The 18,308-nt window shown below is 35.8% G+C and overlaps 3 protein-coding genes across 3 annotated transcripts in view; 2 read left to right on the top strand and 1 right to left on the bottom strand.

The window, feature by feature from the left end:
- The window catches only part of LOC136038847 (torsin-1A-like), a 46,823-nt gene extending 44,478 nt beyond the window's left edge, over window positions 1–2,345 (bottom strand). The window contains exon 1 of the mRNA XM_065722290.1: window positions 2,292–2,345. Coding sequence (XP_065578362.1) covers window positions 2,292–2,321 — 30 coding nt within the window. The 5' untranslated portion in view covers window positions 2,322–2,345. The remainder of the gene's footprint in view (window positions 1–2,291) is intronic.
- The window catches only part of LOC136038830 (procathepsin L-like), a 216,970-nt gene that overhangs the window by 42,200 nt on the left and 156,462 nt on the right, over window positions 1–18,308 (top strand). The window lies entirely within an intron of this gene.
- LOC136038824 (low-density lipoprotein receptor class A domain-containing protein 3-like) overlaps window positions 1–18,308 on the top strand; it is a 58,015-nt gene that overhangs the window by 6,871 nt on the left and 32,836 nt on the right. The window contains exons 2-3 of the mRNA XM_065722230.1: window positions 13,010–13,232; window positions 18,073–18,230. Coding sequence (XP_065578302.1) covers window positions 13,010–13,232; window positions 18,073–18,230 — 381 coding nt within the window. The remainder of the gene's footprint in view (window positions 1–13,009; window positions 13,233–18,072; window positions 18,231–18,308) is intronic.

The raw sequence follows: 18,308 nt of genomic DNA, 5'->3' as shown, positions 1-18,308 counted from the left end.
TGCTGCAAAACACACGAATTCTACAAACATTCCAAATACTTCTTGTAGAATACAAAATACTTCTTATAAGAAGTATTTGGGATGTTGTTAAAATTGTTGTGTTTCTGTAGCAAGTATTTTGTTTTCTGCACCAACTATTTTTCATTCTGTTAGAATTATTTTAGAATTGTCCAAAGCGTTGCTGCATTTTGTAAGATTTATTTCTCCTTTGTAGGAATGATTTTGGATTGTGTTTGAACTTTTTTTTTATTGTAATGGAAGTAACTGGGATTTAAAATTTTTGTGTTTTTTAGCAAGTATTTTTTGTTCTGTATCAACTATCTATCATTCTGTTAGAACTATTTCAGAGTTCTGCAAAGTGCATTTGTGTTTTGTAAGAATTATTTGTTTTGTTGGAATTATTTTGAATTATGTGTGAACTTTTTGTATTCTATAAGAAATGTTTAGGATGATGTTAGAATTTTTTGTTGTGTAGCAACTATTTTGTGCTGTGCAGCAATTATTTTTTATTGTGCTAGAACTATTAAGAGTTAAAAAAGTATTTTTGTATTTTGTAAGACTACTTTTTTTGTTGGAATTATTTTGGATTATGTTTAAACTTCTTGTATCCTATAAGAAGTATTTGGGGTGTTTTTAGAATTTTTGTGTTTTGTAGTAAGTATTTCATGTTATTCACCAACTATTTTTCTTTCTGTAAGAACTATTTTAGAATTGTTGAAGTATTTTTGTATTTTGTAAGAATTATATCTGTTTTGTAGGAATTATTTTGGATTATGTTTGAGCTTCTTCATAATCAAACATCTTTTGATTATGCTCCTTACGTTTGAAAAATAGGCTATATCACTGTCTGCATGGCCTAGCTTGGTAAATGATATATTCGTTTAATTTACTACTTTTCTCTACAAATCATAAGATCAATTAAAATTTTAATGGGACTTTAAAGATCTTTGTGCTTCTTTTGACTTGAGTTGTCATTAGGAAGATACCTCCTTTTGGAGCATGTTCTCTTCTTAATATGCGACACTGGTGTTGTAGATTTCTGTATGATAAATAATCATATTTCTGTTGATTTTGTTTTTGTTCTGTTGATTTGGTCGCCCTTGTCTGGGGTGGGAGGATGTCATAAAGAAAGTTTTAAAGGAAATGAGAATTTTCCGTGAAAGTGTAAAGAGGGAGTCTTTGAATAGATTGGGATGGAGGAGGAGCGTGCGTAACTGTTTTGGCCTCGGGCGGCTTGGTGCTGTGGTGAGTTGTTATTAATAGTAGTAGTAGCAGTAGGTTTTTTTTTATGTTTTCCTCCTTTTTCAGACGCATTAGATGTCATTCCTTTCATTGAGTCTTTGTTGAAAGCTGCTAAGGTGTCATAAAATGACTGAATTGTTTGTCTTATAAAATCCAAAAATTGTTAGAAAAAAATCTACTTACTGTAATTCTGTCTCCTTCTCTGTCATTAAAACAATATCTCAACGAGTTGTTCCTTCTTTATGAAACTCCTCGTTTTTTTTTAATTGGTAGCTTTACAACACATAACATAATGAAATGCCTCCTACTAGTCAAATCTTTCCCCCAAAATTTAGTATTCATTTGCTTGTACCAATCTCCTGAAAAGGTTAAACTGTATTTACATCTGCATTTTCCATTGTTAGATGCACATGGAGGGTGGTTTCCTCTGACCTTCCTAGCTCTTACTAGGGTTTTTTCTTGAAATGTTATACTTTTCTTAATTCGAATTCTTTTTGTCCCCTACCTTTGTCATATCTGTTTTTTTTGTCTTCCTTCAATATTGGTATCGTGGTTTTGTGTCAAAGTGAAAAGGCCCTTACTCCCAACAGCTTTTCTTTACTTGATTATTAAAGGCCCTAAGTACGAAACACCATTTGATTTAGGTGCTTTAACTAAATAATTGATACCTAGGGCTTTCTTGAATCAAGAATGGTCTCTAAATATAGGTAGGGTCTATGCAAATTATGCTGTTACTTGCTTATTTATGAAAATTGGGCATTGTATTTTAAAAGAGAGGTGCACTTTTTAACATAGATTCATAATCTAAAAAAGAAAAGACTAAAAAAAAAAAAAAAAAATTGAGTTATGGCCTTTTAACTTATGAGGGCACTATTGGGCTACCTTTGATGTATGCAATGTACCCTTAAATGTACCAGAAACAAATCAATGTAGATGATTTGGCATAGGTATCTTAATCCCTCTGTTTGGTTGTCTTTCTTTGCCTATGAATAAAATATTCAGGACACCAAAAAAGGTGAAATGATTTGCATAATTTTCCAATAGCCTACCTCATCTTGATGATGACTGTCTTCTATCATCCTGTTCTCACTTGGACAGTCCTCTCTATAGTGGATAAAAAACTGAGTTTTTTGCATCATCAATTGCATCAGAAGGAAATAATAGGTACATTAGCTTGGGAAAGACGCCAACCTCTCATTGGCAAAGATTATCATGGCATAAGAAGGAATTTGGCCAAAATTTAAATTGGCTTTGGAGCTAGCTATGTATTTATGATTGTTCTAAAGTTGTTTTCAGAATCTCCAAGATCTCGTTGAAAATAAAACCTGCAAATAAGATTTGTAACCCCCTCCCCCCAGAAAAATCATTAACGTTGAAAAAATATCATTTTTGGAAAGAGGGTTTAGTAGTGTATTTACTGTTCAGCTACAGTAAACTTCCATCTCTTCCTTCAGTGGTGTATTTAGGATTTCTGTTCAGAGGAGGGTCTACCAGTTAAAAAGCTACCAGAAGTCAAGAAGCTTTCCAGCAACTGAGTATATTGCTGTCATTGTATTTTTTTAGCTTATTTATTGCTGTCCTACTAAAAATAGCCTTCTTTTGCATGCAGACCAATGGCCTGCATAGTGCAGGTACAGGCCTTCAGATTCTCTGCCTTTGGCCGCGAGTCTAGTGTGTGGTTTGGGGCAAATCATCTGTCAATTCCTATGTTTTCCCCTAGATTTGCTAGCTCAAAAATATGAAATAATCTGCTAATGAAATTGATGAGCATTAAACTTTCTAATTGTTGAATCATTTACGAAACAACATAATCACTATAGATACTTCTTGTATTTTAATCTGTATTGATTTACTCTCAGAGTCGCCTAAAACATCTTTAATATCCACCTTCATGTCGTAATTGATATACATGTTTGTGAAACTATTCAACTTGCTCTTTCCTGTCTGATTTTGGAGGTATGTTTTAAGTCGCTTCATCATGCTAAATAAATACTCGGTAGGGTAGGATACAATCAAGAGTGAATATACATTTGAAAAAAGCGATTGTTGGACATGTTTAGAGTCTTATAAACTTTATGAGGACTATGAGACTTGCCTAAAGGCTTCCATTTGATTTGCCAGACAGTCAGCTCAGCAATAAGCCTAGTCTCTGAGGAAGAGAATTATTCATAGTTTTGCTGCTTTGTCAACACATGGACTAACACAGCATCAACAATAAAACGAGTAAGCAGTAGTTGGGTTTGAAATGCTTTAGCTTGATAGTTAAGAAATCTTGTTTTGAATTCTTCACTTAGCTGCTTGAGATATGGGAAAAGACAAAGTCCTTCTAAAAAAGAAAAGCATCCGAAGAAGGGAATCACCTAAGATTGTGTATTGGTATTGCGGCAAGTATCCCAACATTTTTAGATGTTTTGAGTGCTTGTCAGTAAATAGAATTAAAATCTGCTTTTACTTGTTCTTTTAATGCAGACTTCCATAGATTGATATCTAAGTTTTCCTTCTGCAGAGAAATGTATGTTGAAAGCAGAATTGAACTTATTTTTTCAACAAGAATGAGAGAGAAAATGAAGCTAAACTTAATTTGGCTGTTACTAAGGAGTTGGCATTCGCTGTTAGAGCTGAATCAGGCTGGTTGTCAACAAAACTCTAGTAAAAGGAAAAAGCTCCAGAAGGGTGATCCTATCACTATCATGCATTTCCTCTGTGTATTGCAAAAGCAAAGGAGCTTTTGCTTTTTTGTATGTGACAAAAAGAATGGCAGTGCAAACGCTAAGGAGTCAGTCCGTTTGGATGAAGGAAAAAAACAATGATTTTTTACAAGTATCCGAGTATTATTTGAATTAAATTCAGCCTGGATGCCTACACTTGGCTTAAACAATGTGAAGTAAAAAACATGTAAATTTCAAGTTGATACTGCTTCCATATCACTGCTTGAGCTCCCTTGTACAAATTGGACATATTACTGGTTTCATCAAACCCTATTCCGGCTAACTTTTTCATGTCTAATCTGAACTCTAAGCACAATCCAATAATCTGCTTTGCAAGACTTAGATCAGTCAAGTCATTTTCAGTGTTGAAGCATTAAAATCTTTCTCCTATTTGATGATCATCATAGAAGAATATGAAATGAACAACTTTTTCAATTGAAGTTATGTCACTCGTCTCATTGGCCCATATATAAAAAAAAACACTTCACAATCTTTGTTCTATTCAAAATTGTGTCCCAAATACCATTGCCAACACTATCGATGATATCGTTCTTTAATATCGTAAATAACGTTCTTCAATATTTTAAATATTTTTCTTTAATATCACTCAGTCGCTTTCTTTCTTTCACTTTCTTTTTAGATATCATTGAGTCATGTCGTGTCAAATAATGGCAACGAAGCTTATGCAGCTTTCAATCTAAATGGGCAGAATAACTCATGTAATATTTCAAAAATAAAACAAACACGATTTACTCAGAAAAAAGGAATGGAACGCATAAAAAACAGAAACAAACTTAGATCTACGGTACATGGGCAACGTGAGGTGTTGCGGCAACCTATGTTCGGCTTCGTCGAGTAAAGTGTTGCGAGAGCAACACTTTGGTTTTGTTTCCTCGCTTCGATTAAACGCTGAAGTTCTTCTGTAAGGATATTAAAATAAACTAGACCTACGTTGCCCGGGCAACGTGAAGTGTTGCGGCCACCTTTGTGCGGCTTTGCCGACTAAAGTGTTGCGAGAGCAACACTTTGGTTTTGTTTCTTCGCTGTCGATCAGTAATCACATGATCAAAGGGTATTCCTCAGCGTTGAAAAAACAACAGAATAGTATCGAAAGAAGGGAATAAATATACTTTGTAGCCAGTTGAACTTTATCCTTTTCAATCGTAGATATCTTGACGGATGAAAACTCGGAACATTATCTTATATAATCTAGTTGGTATTATAAAGTTATCCCTAACTTTTCAGGATAAAAATATCATAGATGACATTCTATTAATTATTACAAAACTACCTCATTGTTTTACATTCTCGTTTGTGCTTGTTTCTTCACTATCGGTTAAATGATGAAGTTGTCAGCCTATCGAAGTTTTTAAACGGTATGAAACAGTTCATTGTAACGAACATGAACACGAACAGGAATTTTGACATCAATAGTTACATCAGAAGAATTGCATTTTAATGCTGATTTTAAATGTATAAGTTTCATCAAGATCAGTTATACCCATCAAAAGTTACGAGCCTGAGAAAATTTGCCTTATATAAAAAATAGGGGGAAACACCCCCTAAAAGTCATACAATCTTAACAAAAATCACACTATCAGATTCAGCGTATCAGAGAACCTAATTTAGAAGTTTCAAGCTCCCATCTACAAAAATGTGGAATGTCGCATTTTTTGCCAAAAGGCAGATCACGGATACGTGTTTATTTATTTATTTATTTTGTCTTTGTTTTTTCCCCCAGGGGTCATCGTATCGACTGAGTGGTCCTAGAATGTCGCGAGAGGGCTTATTCTAATGGAAATTAAAAGTTCTAGTGCCCTTTTTAAGTGACCTAAAAATTGGAGGGCACCTAGGCCCCCTCCCACGCTCTTTTTCCCAAAATTCACCTGATCAAAATTCTGAGATGGCCATTTTATTCACCATAGTCGAAAAACCTAATAACTATGTGTTTAGGGACGACTTACTCTCCCGCAGTCCCCATGGGAGGGACTGCAAGTTACTAACTTTGACCTGTGTTTACATATATTAAGGGTTACTGGGAAGTGTACCGACATTTCCAGGGGGATTTTTTGGTTTAGGGTGGAGAGTTGAGGGGGGTTCGTTGGAGGATATTTCCATGGAGAAACTTCTCATGGGGGAAGAGAATTTCAATGAAGGGGGCGCAGGATTTTCTAGCATTATTTGAAAAACAATGAAAAAATAAGTATGAAAGGTTTTTCCTACTGAAAGTAAGGAGTAGCATAAAAACTTAAAACGAACAAAAATTATTACGCATATGAGGGGTTTACCTCCTCGTTATACCTCACTCTTTACGCTAAAGTATTTTTAGTAATTTCAACTATTTATTCTACCTCCGTTGTGATTGAGAGGTCATTCTTAAGGAATTGGGACAAAATTTAAGCTTTAGTGTAAAGAGCGTGGTATCGACGAGGGTTGAGCCCCTCATATACGCAATGAAAAGATACGAATATAGAAGTTCGTTACGTAATTTAATTCGTAAGTTACGTATATTTTTTACCAATGAAAACGTTAGTAAAAAATTAAAAGCTCTAGGTGCTTTTTTAAGTAATCAAAAAATTGGAGGGCAACTAGGCCTCCTCCCTTGCTCCTTTTTTCTCAAAATCTTCCGATTAATTACAATTAATTAATATGCAAATTTCGTTTATTATTTTTGTGCGGAGAGCCAAGATCAAAACATGCAATAATTCAAAAACGTCCAAAAATTAAGTAAAGAAACAAGTTTTTTAAATGAAGTAAGGAGCAATATTTTAAGGAGCAACTATTGTTTTAAAAATAGAGTTAAGAGAAAGAGTCAAACTTTAGCGTGTAAAGAGCGGGGCGTTGAGGAGGAAAAGCCCCTTTCATATACGGGGTAATTTATGTTCGTTTTAAGTTTTAATGTTGCTCCTTACTTTCATTTAAAAAACTTGTTTTTTTATTTAATGTTCAAACAAGAACGCAATCAGTTATCATATGACCAAAGGCTATTCCTCAGCGTTGAAAAAATAACAACTACAAAATAATATCGAAAGAAGGGACTAAATTGACTTTGCAGCCAGTTGAACTTTGTCCTTTTCAATCGTAGACATCGTGACGGATCAAAAACATGGAACAATATCTTATATAATCTAGTTGGTATTATAAAGCTATCCGTAACTTTTCAGGGTTAAAATACCATAGGAGACACTAATTATTACGAAACTACCTCATTGTTTTACGTTATCGTTTGTACCCGTTGCGTAAACACTTAATTCTGTCAGATTTAAATAGATCGAATACAATGTGCACCAATTTACACAAATTTTTAGCCCAAACTGAACAAATTCTTACTTAGAAGTCCCTCTCCCGTGATAGACATCGTTCGCTGGAAACAAATAAATGGGTACACTAACTAGCAAAAGTTGCAAGCCCCTCATTGCTGAAGATGATTGTAGCCCGACAGCCGATTATTACTTACAAGTCTCCCACATGTCTTACCACTGGAACCAAATGGGTTTAACCATCAAATACACCGGAAACAAATAACAGGTACACCAACTAGCAAAAGTGGCAAACCCCTTATTTCCGTAGATGATTATGAGCTAAAAGCCGTTTCTCGCCCAAAGTGAATCGATTTTTACTTATAAGTCCCTCTCCCGTAATAGGCATCAAGTTAACCGGAAAAAAATAAATGGGTACACCAACTAGCATAGTTGCAAACCCCTCATCGCTGAAGTTTACTGTAGCCTAGTAGCAGATTATTATTTACAAGTCTCCTACATGTCTTACCACTGGAACCAAATTGGTTTTACCATCAAATACATTGGAAATAAATAATAGATACACGAACTAGAAAAAGTTGCTAACCCCTCATTGTCGAAGGTGATTATTACCTAACAGCCGACTGTTACTTCCAAGTCCTCTATATGTCTCACAATTTTTATCAGCCTAGATTTCGTTTCAGTGTGTACCTTACTACTGAAGTTGTCAACCCCTTGAAACTTTCAAACTGCTATACCTCATGAAGGAGTTTTTGTACCAAAAAATGGATGTCATATACTATGATCAGCTCATCAAGAGCTATCGATTGCCGTCGAAATGTCGTATTGCCGTAGGCCAACTTTCTAACGTCATCGCTTAGAAAGGAGCAAAGAAATAGCTCCAATTTCTTTAGTAATGAGGGGACTTTTAAGGTTTATTAGGCACATCTGATACGATTTCTCTATCGCAATCCCAAGTCCGAAAAACCGAATGATAAACTCAGCTGAAATCACGAACAGAAATGGATCTAAACAATAGAAGGCGGCACTTTCGGACACGTGGGAAAATGCCACATTTTCGCTTCTGTAAATTTTTGTATTTATCACTCAAAGAAGATATATTGGCTGTGGGGCCGGGTAACTGCCGCATATATTTAACACTTATAGATTTTAGTCCATCATTCAATTTGAAAATGGTGCCTGCCTGCTTGCCTGCTAGAACAGAGCTTTCCACTCGAAAGCAGAAACATGGTTTGATGAAACGAAAGCTTGGCTGCACAACTTAAGATACTCCTTCTGACATAGGCTATTCACTTCGCACACCATAGGCTCTGGCTCGTGGACAAGCAAAAACCATCCTTTTGGGCCCCGGGCAAGAGTTCTATGGAGCTTTCCAAAATGTAATGTTATATTCATCAATCTGGCCTGAGGTCCACACTTTCCATAAAACCCGCACAGGTTAGACCCTTACCAGTTCCAGGAATAAACTGATATCGGCGGCATAGGAAAAAAACAAATCCGGGACAAAACCAAAGTGTTGCTCTCGCAACACAATACTAGGTACACCAACTCGCAAAAGTTGCAAACCTCTAATTGCAACTAGTAAAAGTTGCAAACCCCTCATCGCTGAAGATGATTGTAGCCTAATAGACGATTATTACTTACAAATCCCCTACATGTTTTACCACTGGACCAAATTGGTCTTATCATCAAATACATCAGAAACAAATAATAGGTACACCAACCAGCAAAAGTTGCTCACCCCTCATTGCCGAAGATGATTATGAGCTAACAGCCGACTGTTGCTTAAAAATCCCCTATATGTCTCACAATTGGTATAATAATAATAATTTATCGGCCTATTTTTATGGCATTTGGTATTAACCAAGTGACATGTAGCAATCGCAAATTCTGTCGGTCTGTCGGTCCCGGTTTTGCTACTTTAGGCACTTCCAGATAAGCTAGGACGATGAAATTTGGCAGGCATATCAGGGACCAGACCAGATTAAATTAGAAATAGTCTTTTTCCCGATTTGACCATCTGCGGGGAGTGGGGGGCCCATTAATTCGAAAAAAAAATAGAAAAATCGAAGTATTTTTATATTACGAACGGTTGATCAGATCTTAATGAAAGTTGATGTTTGGAAGGATATCGTGTATCAGAACTGTTATTTTAAATCCTGAACAGATCTGGTGACATTGGGGGGGAGTTGGGAGGGGGAAACCTAAAACTTGGAAAACACTTAGAGTGGAGGGATCGGGATGAAACTTGGTGGGAAAAATAAGCACAAGTCCTAGATACATGATTGACCTAATCGGAACTGATCCGCTCTCTTTGGGGTAGTTGGGGGGGGGGGGGGTAATTCTGAAATAAATAGAAAAAATGAGGTATTTTTAGCTTACGAACAGGTGATCGGATCTCAATGAAATTTGATATTTAGAAGGATATCGTGTCTTAGAGCTCTTTTTTCAAATCCCGACCGGATCTGGTGACATTGGGGAGGGGGGGGAGTTGGGAGGGGGAAACCTAAAACTTGGAAAACACTTAGAGTGGAGGGATCGGGATGAAACTTGGTGGTAAAAATAAGCACAAGTCCTAGAAACATGATTGACATAATTGGAACGGATCTGCTCTCTTTGGGGCAGTTAGGGGCGGGGGGGTTAATTCTGAAAAATTTGAAAAAATGAGGTATTTCTAACTTACGAACGGGTGATCGGATCTCAATGAAATTTGATATTTAGAAGGATATCGTCTCTCAAAGCTCTTATTTTAAGTCCCGACCGGATCTGGTGACATTGGGGGGCGTTTGGGGTGGGGGAACCTAAAATCATGGAAAACGCTTAGATTGGAGGGATCGGGATGAAACTTGGTGGCAAAAACAAGCAGAAATCTTAGATATGTGATTTACATTCTTGGAACGGAACCGCTCTATTGGGGGGGGAGTTATTTCAGAAAATTAGAAAAAATGATGTATTTTTAACTTACGAATGAGTGATCGGATCTTCATGAAACTTCATATTTAGAAGGACCTCGTGTCTCAGATCTCTTATTTTAAATCTCAACCGGATCCAGAGTAATTGGGGCTGGGGGCAGTTGGGGGGAACCGGAAATCGTAGACAATACTTAAAGCGGTGAGATCAGGATGAAACTGGATGGGAAGAATAAAAAACTGTCGAAGACACGTGGCTGACATAACCGAACTGGATCTACTCTCTTTTCTGGAGTTGGGGGGGGGGGGTAATTTTGAAAATTGAGGTATTTTTAACTTACAAAAGGGTGACCAGATCTTAATGAAATTTGATATTTAGAAGGATCTTGCGCTTCAAGGCTCTAATTTTAAATCCCGACCAGATTCTGTGACATTGGGGGGAGTTGGAGGGGAAACCGGAATTCTTGGAAAACGTTAAAATTGGGGTATTTTTATCTTACGAATAGGTGATCAGATCTTAATGAAATTTAATATTTAGAAGGAATTCATGTCTCAGAGCTCTTATTTCAAATCCCGACCAGATCTTTTGACATTGGGGAGTTGGAGGGGGAAATCTTGGAGTGGAGGAATCGGGATGAAGCTTGGTGGATAGAATAAGCAAATGTCCTTGATACGTGATTGACGGAACTGTACTGGATTCGCTCTCTTTGGGGGAGTTGGGGGAGGGGTTCAGTGATTTGGCGAGTTTGGTGCTTCTGGACGTGCTAGGACGATGAAAGTTGGTAGGCGTGTCAGGGAGCTGCAAAAATTGACTTGATAAAGTCGTTTTCCCAGATTCGACCATCTGGGGGGCAAAATGGTGAGGAAAAATTAGAAAAAATTAGATATTTATAACATACGAGTGGGTGATCCGATCTTAATGAATTTTGATATTTAGAAGGACATCGTGACTCAGAGCTCTTATTTTAAATCCTGACCGGCATTAAGCCTCTTATTTTCCTTTTAAATCAATCTATTGATTCATAGAATTTTTCTATAGCTCATACCATATAATTTCTTGGCTCTTAGCTCTTCTTGCCTCGTCACAAGTGCCATATGAGCTCTTAGCTCTTGTTGGTTTCAGTGTGTACCTTACTACTGAAGTTGTCAACCCGTTTAAAGTTTCAAACTGGTATATCTCATGAAGGAATTTTTCTGCCAAAAATGAATGAAATATACTTTGATAAGCTTATCAAGAGCTATCGACTGCCGTCGAAAAAAAAAATCTATCTGTCTTAGTTCAAAATTTGACTTTTTTGCTGTAGGCCACGTTTCTAACTTCTTCACTTAGAAAGGAGCAAAGGATAAACTCTAATTTCTTTAGCAATGAGAGAACTTTTAAAGTTTAAGAGGCACATCTGATACCATTTCTCTACCACAATCCCAAGTGCAAAAAACCAATGATAAACTCAGCTGAAATCACGGAACAGAAATGGGTAAAAGAATAGATTTTTGGCCCCAGACAAGAGTTTTACGAAGCTTTCCAAAATGCAAAGTCATATTCATCAATCCGGCCTAAGGTCCACACCTTCTGTAAAAACCGCAGAGGTCAGACCCTTACTACTTTCTAGGAATAAGCTGAAATCGGGGTGCTAGGAAAAAAAAACCACGACAAAACCAAAGTAGTGCTCTCACAACACAGTGAATAACCAAGTAAAAAAAAAAAAAAAAAAAAAAAAAAAAAAACAAACACACACACACAAGAAAGCATAAGACTACTTCCTTCGTAAACCCACTAGAGATTATGGTGTTATTTGTCCTTTTCTGAGAACTTCTTGTATTTCAGATAGGGATTTTCTTGATTCTTATAACGTCATCAACGACAAAAAAGCAATTCCTAATGGTGTTAAAGATTTTACAAATAAGAGATAATACAAATAAGAGTGTGCTACCTCTCCCTTGAAGCCTCTAAGAGGTAAATGTATTTGCGTTTTACTGAATAAGTTATGTATTTTGAACAGGTTTTTTTTCCATCTTGTTACGTAAAATATCAACATCTGGAGAAAGATGAAAATCATACTGTTAATCAAATTTTCGATAAAAACATTATTTTTAGAATTATCACATTTATGACTTTCAATTTAATTTTATTATTTCAAAAGAAACCTCTTCCTATAGTTTTGGTCTTTTTTTGATTCGATTATATTACTATAAACTTATAAAAAGTATAGGAAATTGATATCTAAATAAAGATTTCAAAACGAATTTGATAGTTTAAATTCTTTTTAAGGGATCCACTTCATATTAATGTTAAATTTTGTGGTACACTTAAGATATAATACAATAACAAGGTTTTTTGAAGCTTCGGAACGACAATATTGCGAACTTGATCTAAATACATTCCTTGAAATAAAAGGAGAATGCGGTGTATCTCCGACTCACTGCCTCCCTGAATTACTGACAGTTAGACAATTCGGCCTCAAAATACACTTTTTAAGACTTCAGGCCTCCTAACCCCAACCATAGACAACAGGACTATTCTTAAAAATGTAGAAGATGGGAGGATATTTTGCTAGAAAGTTTGATAAAATCTAGGGGAGGGGTATTTTTGTTTACGATTATGTTTTCAGTAAAAATATCGAAAAAGGTATTTTTCAAAATATAAGGAGGCAATATAATCTAGGCGTTAGTTGACCCCCCCATCGGTACTCCTAAAGTCTTCTACTGGTTGTTGCGCAACTATACACCATTGGAGATAGTTCTGACGCTTAAAATGAATTAACTCGGTCAAATAAAACTTGAAAATAATTATCCACAGTATATAGCTTAATGGAATTCCAGAGGCATAGGTAATCTGTTTGGTGTTTACCTGGCTTATATTTGAGTTGATTAACTTTTTCGCATGTTTCAGCCGAAGCGATCGGCTTGGAAGCTTCAGGCATAACAAACTTTTCGCTGATGGTGAACCCTCAACCAGGAACTCGATCAATGTATTTCACGTCTAAAGTAGAAGCACTGAATGTTAAAGGATTACTTGGTGACTCTTTAAACTTGACATGTCGTGTTGCTGGATTGAACAACCCATCCTCGTTAGAAGTAACACACTACTGGAATACTCCTGAGCTAACTGAAAAGTAAGAAATATATACTTTAGAATCAAAGAATGTATGTCTTTACCTATTTTGAAGTTACAAGATGGATCAAAGCAAGATCCATTATCATAAGAAGTATAATAAAATTTTACTTAAAAAATATTTTATAAGTCAAGTTAAATTTCCTCGTAATGGTATTATGCTTCCATTTTATTTTTAGTTTTAAGTGATGCGTCGAAATAGAGGCATATCGTACTAGAATCTGTATACTTTAATCCGAAACCAGCAAAAAAAAAATGTATAATGACGCTTGATTTTATAAGCCTGTAGATACTAGTAAAATAGCTAACTTCACTGGTTTTTTGTCGCCTCCCTCTGCGCACTCGTGGCCTTTGGCCCACGCAAACATAGCTTCGCAGCTTCTCCCTCTTTATGCTGCCCTTTCGCGTAATCTCATTAATGGAATTAGATTCCGGCTCCTGTGGCTGTATCTGAACTCCTTCTTCCTTTCTGGTTCACAACAACCACAATCAACAACTACATTGAGAGATTACATCTCCTAAATCTTGAAAAGGTTTTCGAAGATGAAAGTGAACGACCCAGCAGAAACTATTAATGATATTCTATCCGATAGATTAGTTCCAACTGACCTGAAAGATAAATTTATCGAGATTCGGGAAAGTTCCAGAAGAGCATTTTGGATTAAGTGAAAAATGTCTCTTCTATTATATTTTGAATTTAATTTTTGGCAACTTTTATTTAATCTTCAATGCTGTATTAAAAGATCCAGCCAGAATTTCAGAAAAGCTGCAGTTTTTGTATTATCCTTCTTTTCTTTCAAATTCTAAGGCTGTCGTCTGTGCCTCAATCTGGTACAGGTTCTCAAGTGGGACTTGTTGTCACTTTGTGAGTTTCGAAAAAAACGACGAACGTCCTATCGATTTGTAGAATTTTCCTTAGGACTTCCACTAAGATTCTATAACACAGATATCTCATCCATATATGGAATCTGCTTTCTATCAGTGAATATGATTGATTTAGAATGGGTAGCTACAATGCGATCTCTCAGCAAACTCTACGATTGCCTCTGCTGTTTACGTGCATTGAGAAATTGTTTAGTGTTAAATAGTGTTAAATACAATTTTCTCTTGGTGATTCGCTTTTTTTATAAAGGGGCATAAATAAATATATTTTAACACAAGATCCCACTTGTGATTAAAGAAAGAATTAAAAAAAAAATATTTGCTTGCAAAATATTTGTTTACAAAATATGGCCCTCATAAGTAACTCAGTTTTTGTTTTGAATATGTTAAGTTCTTTATTGAATCAAGTTTGGAATTAGGCTTTGTGATTTGTTTTGACATGGTTAGAAAGCATCCAACGAGGTTTTGGGCCTTTTCCGCTGGTTCACAAAATGTATCCAGAAAAAAACCTTCGAAGAAAAGTAAAGAGCCTTACTAAAACCTAGAATGATCAGATATAAATTTTTATTCAAACTTAAAACGAAGAAAATTTAAATATTAATTCAAATTTAGAATAAACATCAAATTCTACAAATTGGAGTAGGCCTACCCTCCTCCTATACCTTCTCATGGTTACAACGTAATTTGTGCTTTACAGAAAACAATTATTATTTCGTGCAGTATATTTTTGTATGTCATAACATCACCAACAAAAAATAACTACAAAATTAGTATTTAAAGGCTAATCAAGGTTTACAAATACAAGTAATGCTAATCCCCCTACGTTTCTAACCGCCGAAGCAGCTTGTATATCATTCGTGTTGTGTTGAAAATAAGGTCTATTTTGAATAGCTACATAATTTTGTATCTGAATATGCAGTTTATGTAAAAGAAAATGTATATTATTTTTAATATTATAGTTCATTACTTGCAAAATGTACGTAGATATAGCAGTTTCCTTTAAAATCAGCCCTTAAAAATCTCTCTATGATGTTTCAGTGCCCCACTATATACGAAAAAAGAAAGCCCGCAGTGACAAAAAAAGGAGACACATCGCTGCTTCCCATGCAAAAAAGTGATTGTCCTTGTTACTTAATTAAATAAAAAAAACAACAGTTTTTTCAACTTAATGTAAGGAGCAACATTAAAACTTAAAACGAATAGAAATTTTTACGCATGTGAGGGGGTTGTTCCTCCTCAACACCACGCTCTTTACGCTAATGTTTTTTGGCACTTAAAAAAAACTTCTTATTGTTCTAATTAAACGAACCTTGTGTTTCAGGAGTTGCTCTTAAAGAATTGGGACAAAATTCAAACTTTAGCGAGGCTCATTTGTTCAAACAAATGAGCGAGGTGTTGAGGAGGAGCAACCCTCCTCATATGCGTAATAATTGCTGTTCGTTTAAAGTTTTAAGGTTGCTCCTTACTTTCAGTTGAAAAAGCTTGTTTTTTAATTAATATCTGATCGTTTTTCTATTTAACGCCAGGAAATCTGGTTCTACCTCCATGGAAAAATCCCTCCTCCCAACGGATATATTCACTAGGCAATTCAATCTTGATGAAAATCTACCCCTGACAATTGCTCTTAATATCTCCACGCAGAAAATTGAGTCGGCATAGAGAACGCAAGAAATAAGAAGAATTTCGTATAGGAATTCTGGCAAATTCCCCCATTGTAAAATTTATCCGAACTCCCCCCCAGAAACTTCTCCCCATGGAAAAGTCTCCGCCTGGAAAATCCCTAGAGCATAAAAATTGCCCCTCCCCCCGAAAGATGTATGTTTACTTCCGAATAACAAATACTCCACGTAAACAATGGACAATTTTTTTTTAACTTAAAGTCCTTTCCCAGGGACTGTTTGGGGCTATGATGGACGATTTTAAGAAAAAAGGGGTTGTGAGAGGACCTAGTTGCCTTCCAATCGTTCTATTCACTTAAAAGAACACTAGAACTTTTTATTTCCCTTCGAATAACCACAGTTTCGATAGGATCACTCTCGGAGAAAAAACGCATCTGTGACCTATCTTCTGGCAAAAAAGTACAAAATTCCACGTTTTTGCAGATAAAAGCTTGAAACCTCTTGAGGAGGGTTTTCTGATACGCTGAATCTGATGATGTCACTTTTATTAAGATTATGTGACTTTTAGGGGTTTGTTTCCCCTTTTTTTGAAAATCAAACAAATATTCCTAGGCTCTGTAGTCTTTGATGGGTAAGACTAAACTTAGTGAAACATATATATTTGAAATCAGCAACATAAGCCAATTCTTTTGATATATCTGTTGGTATCAAAATTCCTTTTTTTTAAAGTTTGGTTACTATTGAGCTGTGTCTCTGCTTACTCACTGTACATTACCACGAGCTGTTTTATATCAAGGACTATAGTTCCCCTCAAGTTGGTTTTCGGCTGTGGTAGTTCCAATGGCACAGTTTCATTTTAAGCTTGCCATTTGTTTCTCACTTGACAGTTTTGTTTTTTCAAAACGTGTTTTTGAATTCATGACTACTATGGGCTAAGGTCCGTTTTTAACTAAATTGCTGCTTAGGGGGCAACAATTATCATCTTTTGTAAATTTTTGGTATGGTATCTTTAAAAGAGAAGTTGTTTAAGGATTACTTTTGTAAATTCAAAAGTTTAATGACATTTTGCTATCATGCTTTTTTAATCGAGTTGTTCTGAAATTTATTTGTGGAATTCTGATATTTCGTACAAAAATGTTTTTTTGAAAATTTGTTCCGGTATGATTTTAAATCTGAATAAAACATGATTAAATACTAGTACTTATCCTAAAAGACGTATTGAAATTTTTTTCTAAAAACGTAATTTTTGTTTTTCGAGAAAGGTAAGTGCTTGAAGCTTTGTAAAAAATGCTTAAAAAATTATTGCAATAACTCTATGTTTACTCGAAAAATTGTCGTTTTTTTCTATCCATTCTAAGAAGTTGCATTAGAGACCTAGCAATTCAGTCTTTGGAAGAGGTTAGGTTAAACTAAACTAAGCACAACGAAACTGAAAGTAAACATAGAATCAATAAAATATGCTTAAAATTTCAAGAAAACTTTTTGGGTGACAAAGTTAAATCACTACCTAAAAGATTAGCCTACCACTTGATATATCTTTTAATGATCTTCGCAAATACTAGTATTATAAGCTTGTAAGAGTGTTCTCCCAATCAAGGACATCCCGGTTCAATCCTGGGTGTACTGATGAAATTTCAAATATATAACAGTTAATCAGTAATTTTTGAGTCACCCGTAACTGAGAGGTTAGAGCGCTGGGCTTGAAATCCTTTGTCAGTGTGGACAGTGACTCGTGTCCAGGTGTCGCTGGTTATATAGTTTTGAACAGGGATTAACCGTGTGACTCTAAGATCGGCCGGTGTGACCCAACTCTAAGTGGGTACCTGCCACCTGGGGATATCGGGGGTAACACGAGAAGTGTCGGTTGATTTACCTCCAACCATGCATTGTACTGCTGGTTGAAGGTGAAGAATCAGGAGATCGGTACCTTGCACTAAGCAGACCATTGGTCAACATGCGAATTTTTTTCCCTCCCAAGTCCAATTTTGAGCCCTGTAGCTCACATGACCCAATGATATCCCACAGTGTAAATAGTGCAAGTAAGGTTACACTTTATAGCTCGTTTTTTTTACTCCCGTGGAGATCGTATCGACAGCCTTGTTAGAGAGAGTTAAACCATAGTCCTGTGAAAAATCGATAACGTAATCCAAGCACGAACGCATGAATGTAGTTTTGGGCGAAGGATAATAAAAACAACAAATTTTACTTGATAGCTTGAATGAAAAGTGCCCAGAAATTCTGGGAGACTTAGGATAATGAGTGGGGCGGGTCCTGAGCCCCTCTGTGTACGTATCTGTCGTGATCGCATCAATTTGCTTCAATTCCTTTTATTTGTTTCAGGGACATTCAAATCAAAAGAATTCAGAGTAGTGATGGGCAACTGCTCTTTCTAACAATTCCAAAGATTTCTAATGCTCACTCTGGTTCTTATGTTTGCTGGGCTCATATTGGCGAGACAACTAAAACACGAAAGGTTAATTTGATTGTTCAGCCAGTTGGTAAGTGATTAGTGCTACCCTGTTAGATTAAAACATGGATTTGGAGAACCTCAAACTAAAAGTAGTAGTGTAGTGGAG

This window comes from Artemia franciscana, chromosome 2, assembly GCF_032884065.1.
Source record: "Artemia franciscana chromosome 2, ASM3288406v1, whole genome shotgun sequence".
NCBI classification, from domain to species: domain Eukaryota; kingdom Metazoa; phylum Arthropoda; class Branchiopoda; order Anostraca; family Artemiidae; genus Artemia; species Artemia franciscana.
The sequence above is the reverse complement of the archived record's forward strand: the minus strand, read 5'-3'. Positions and strand labels throughout refer to the sequence as shown.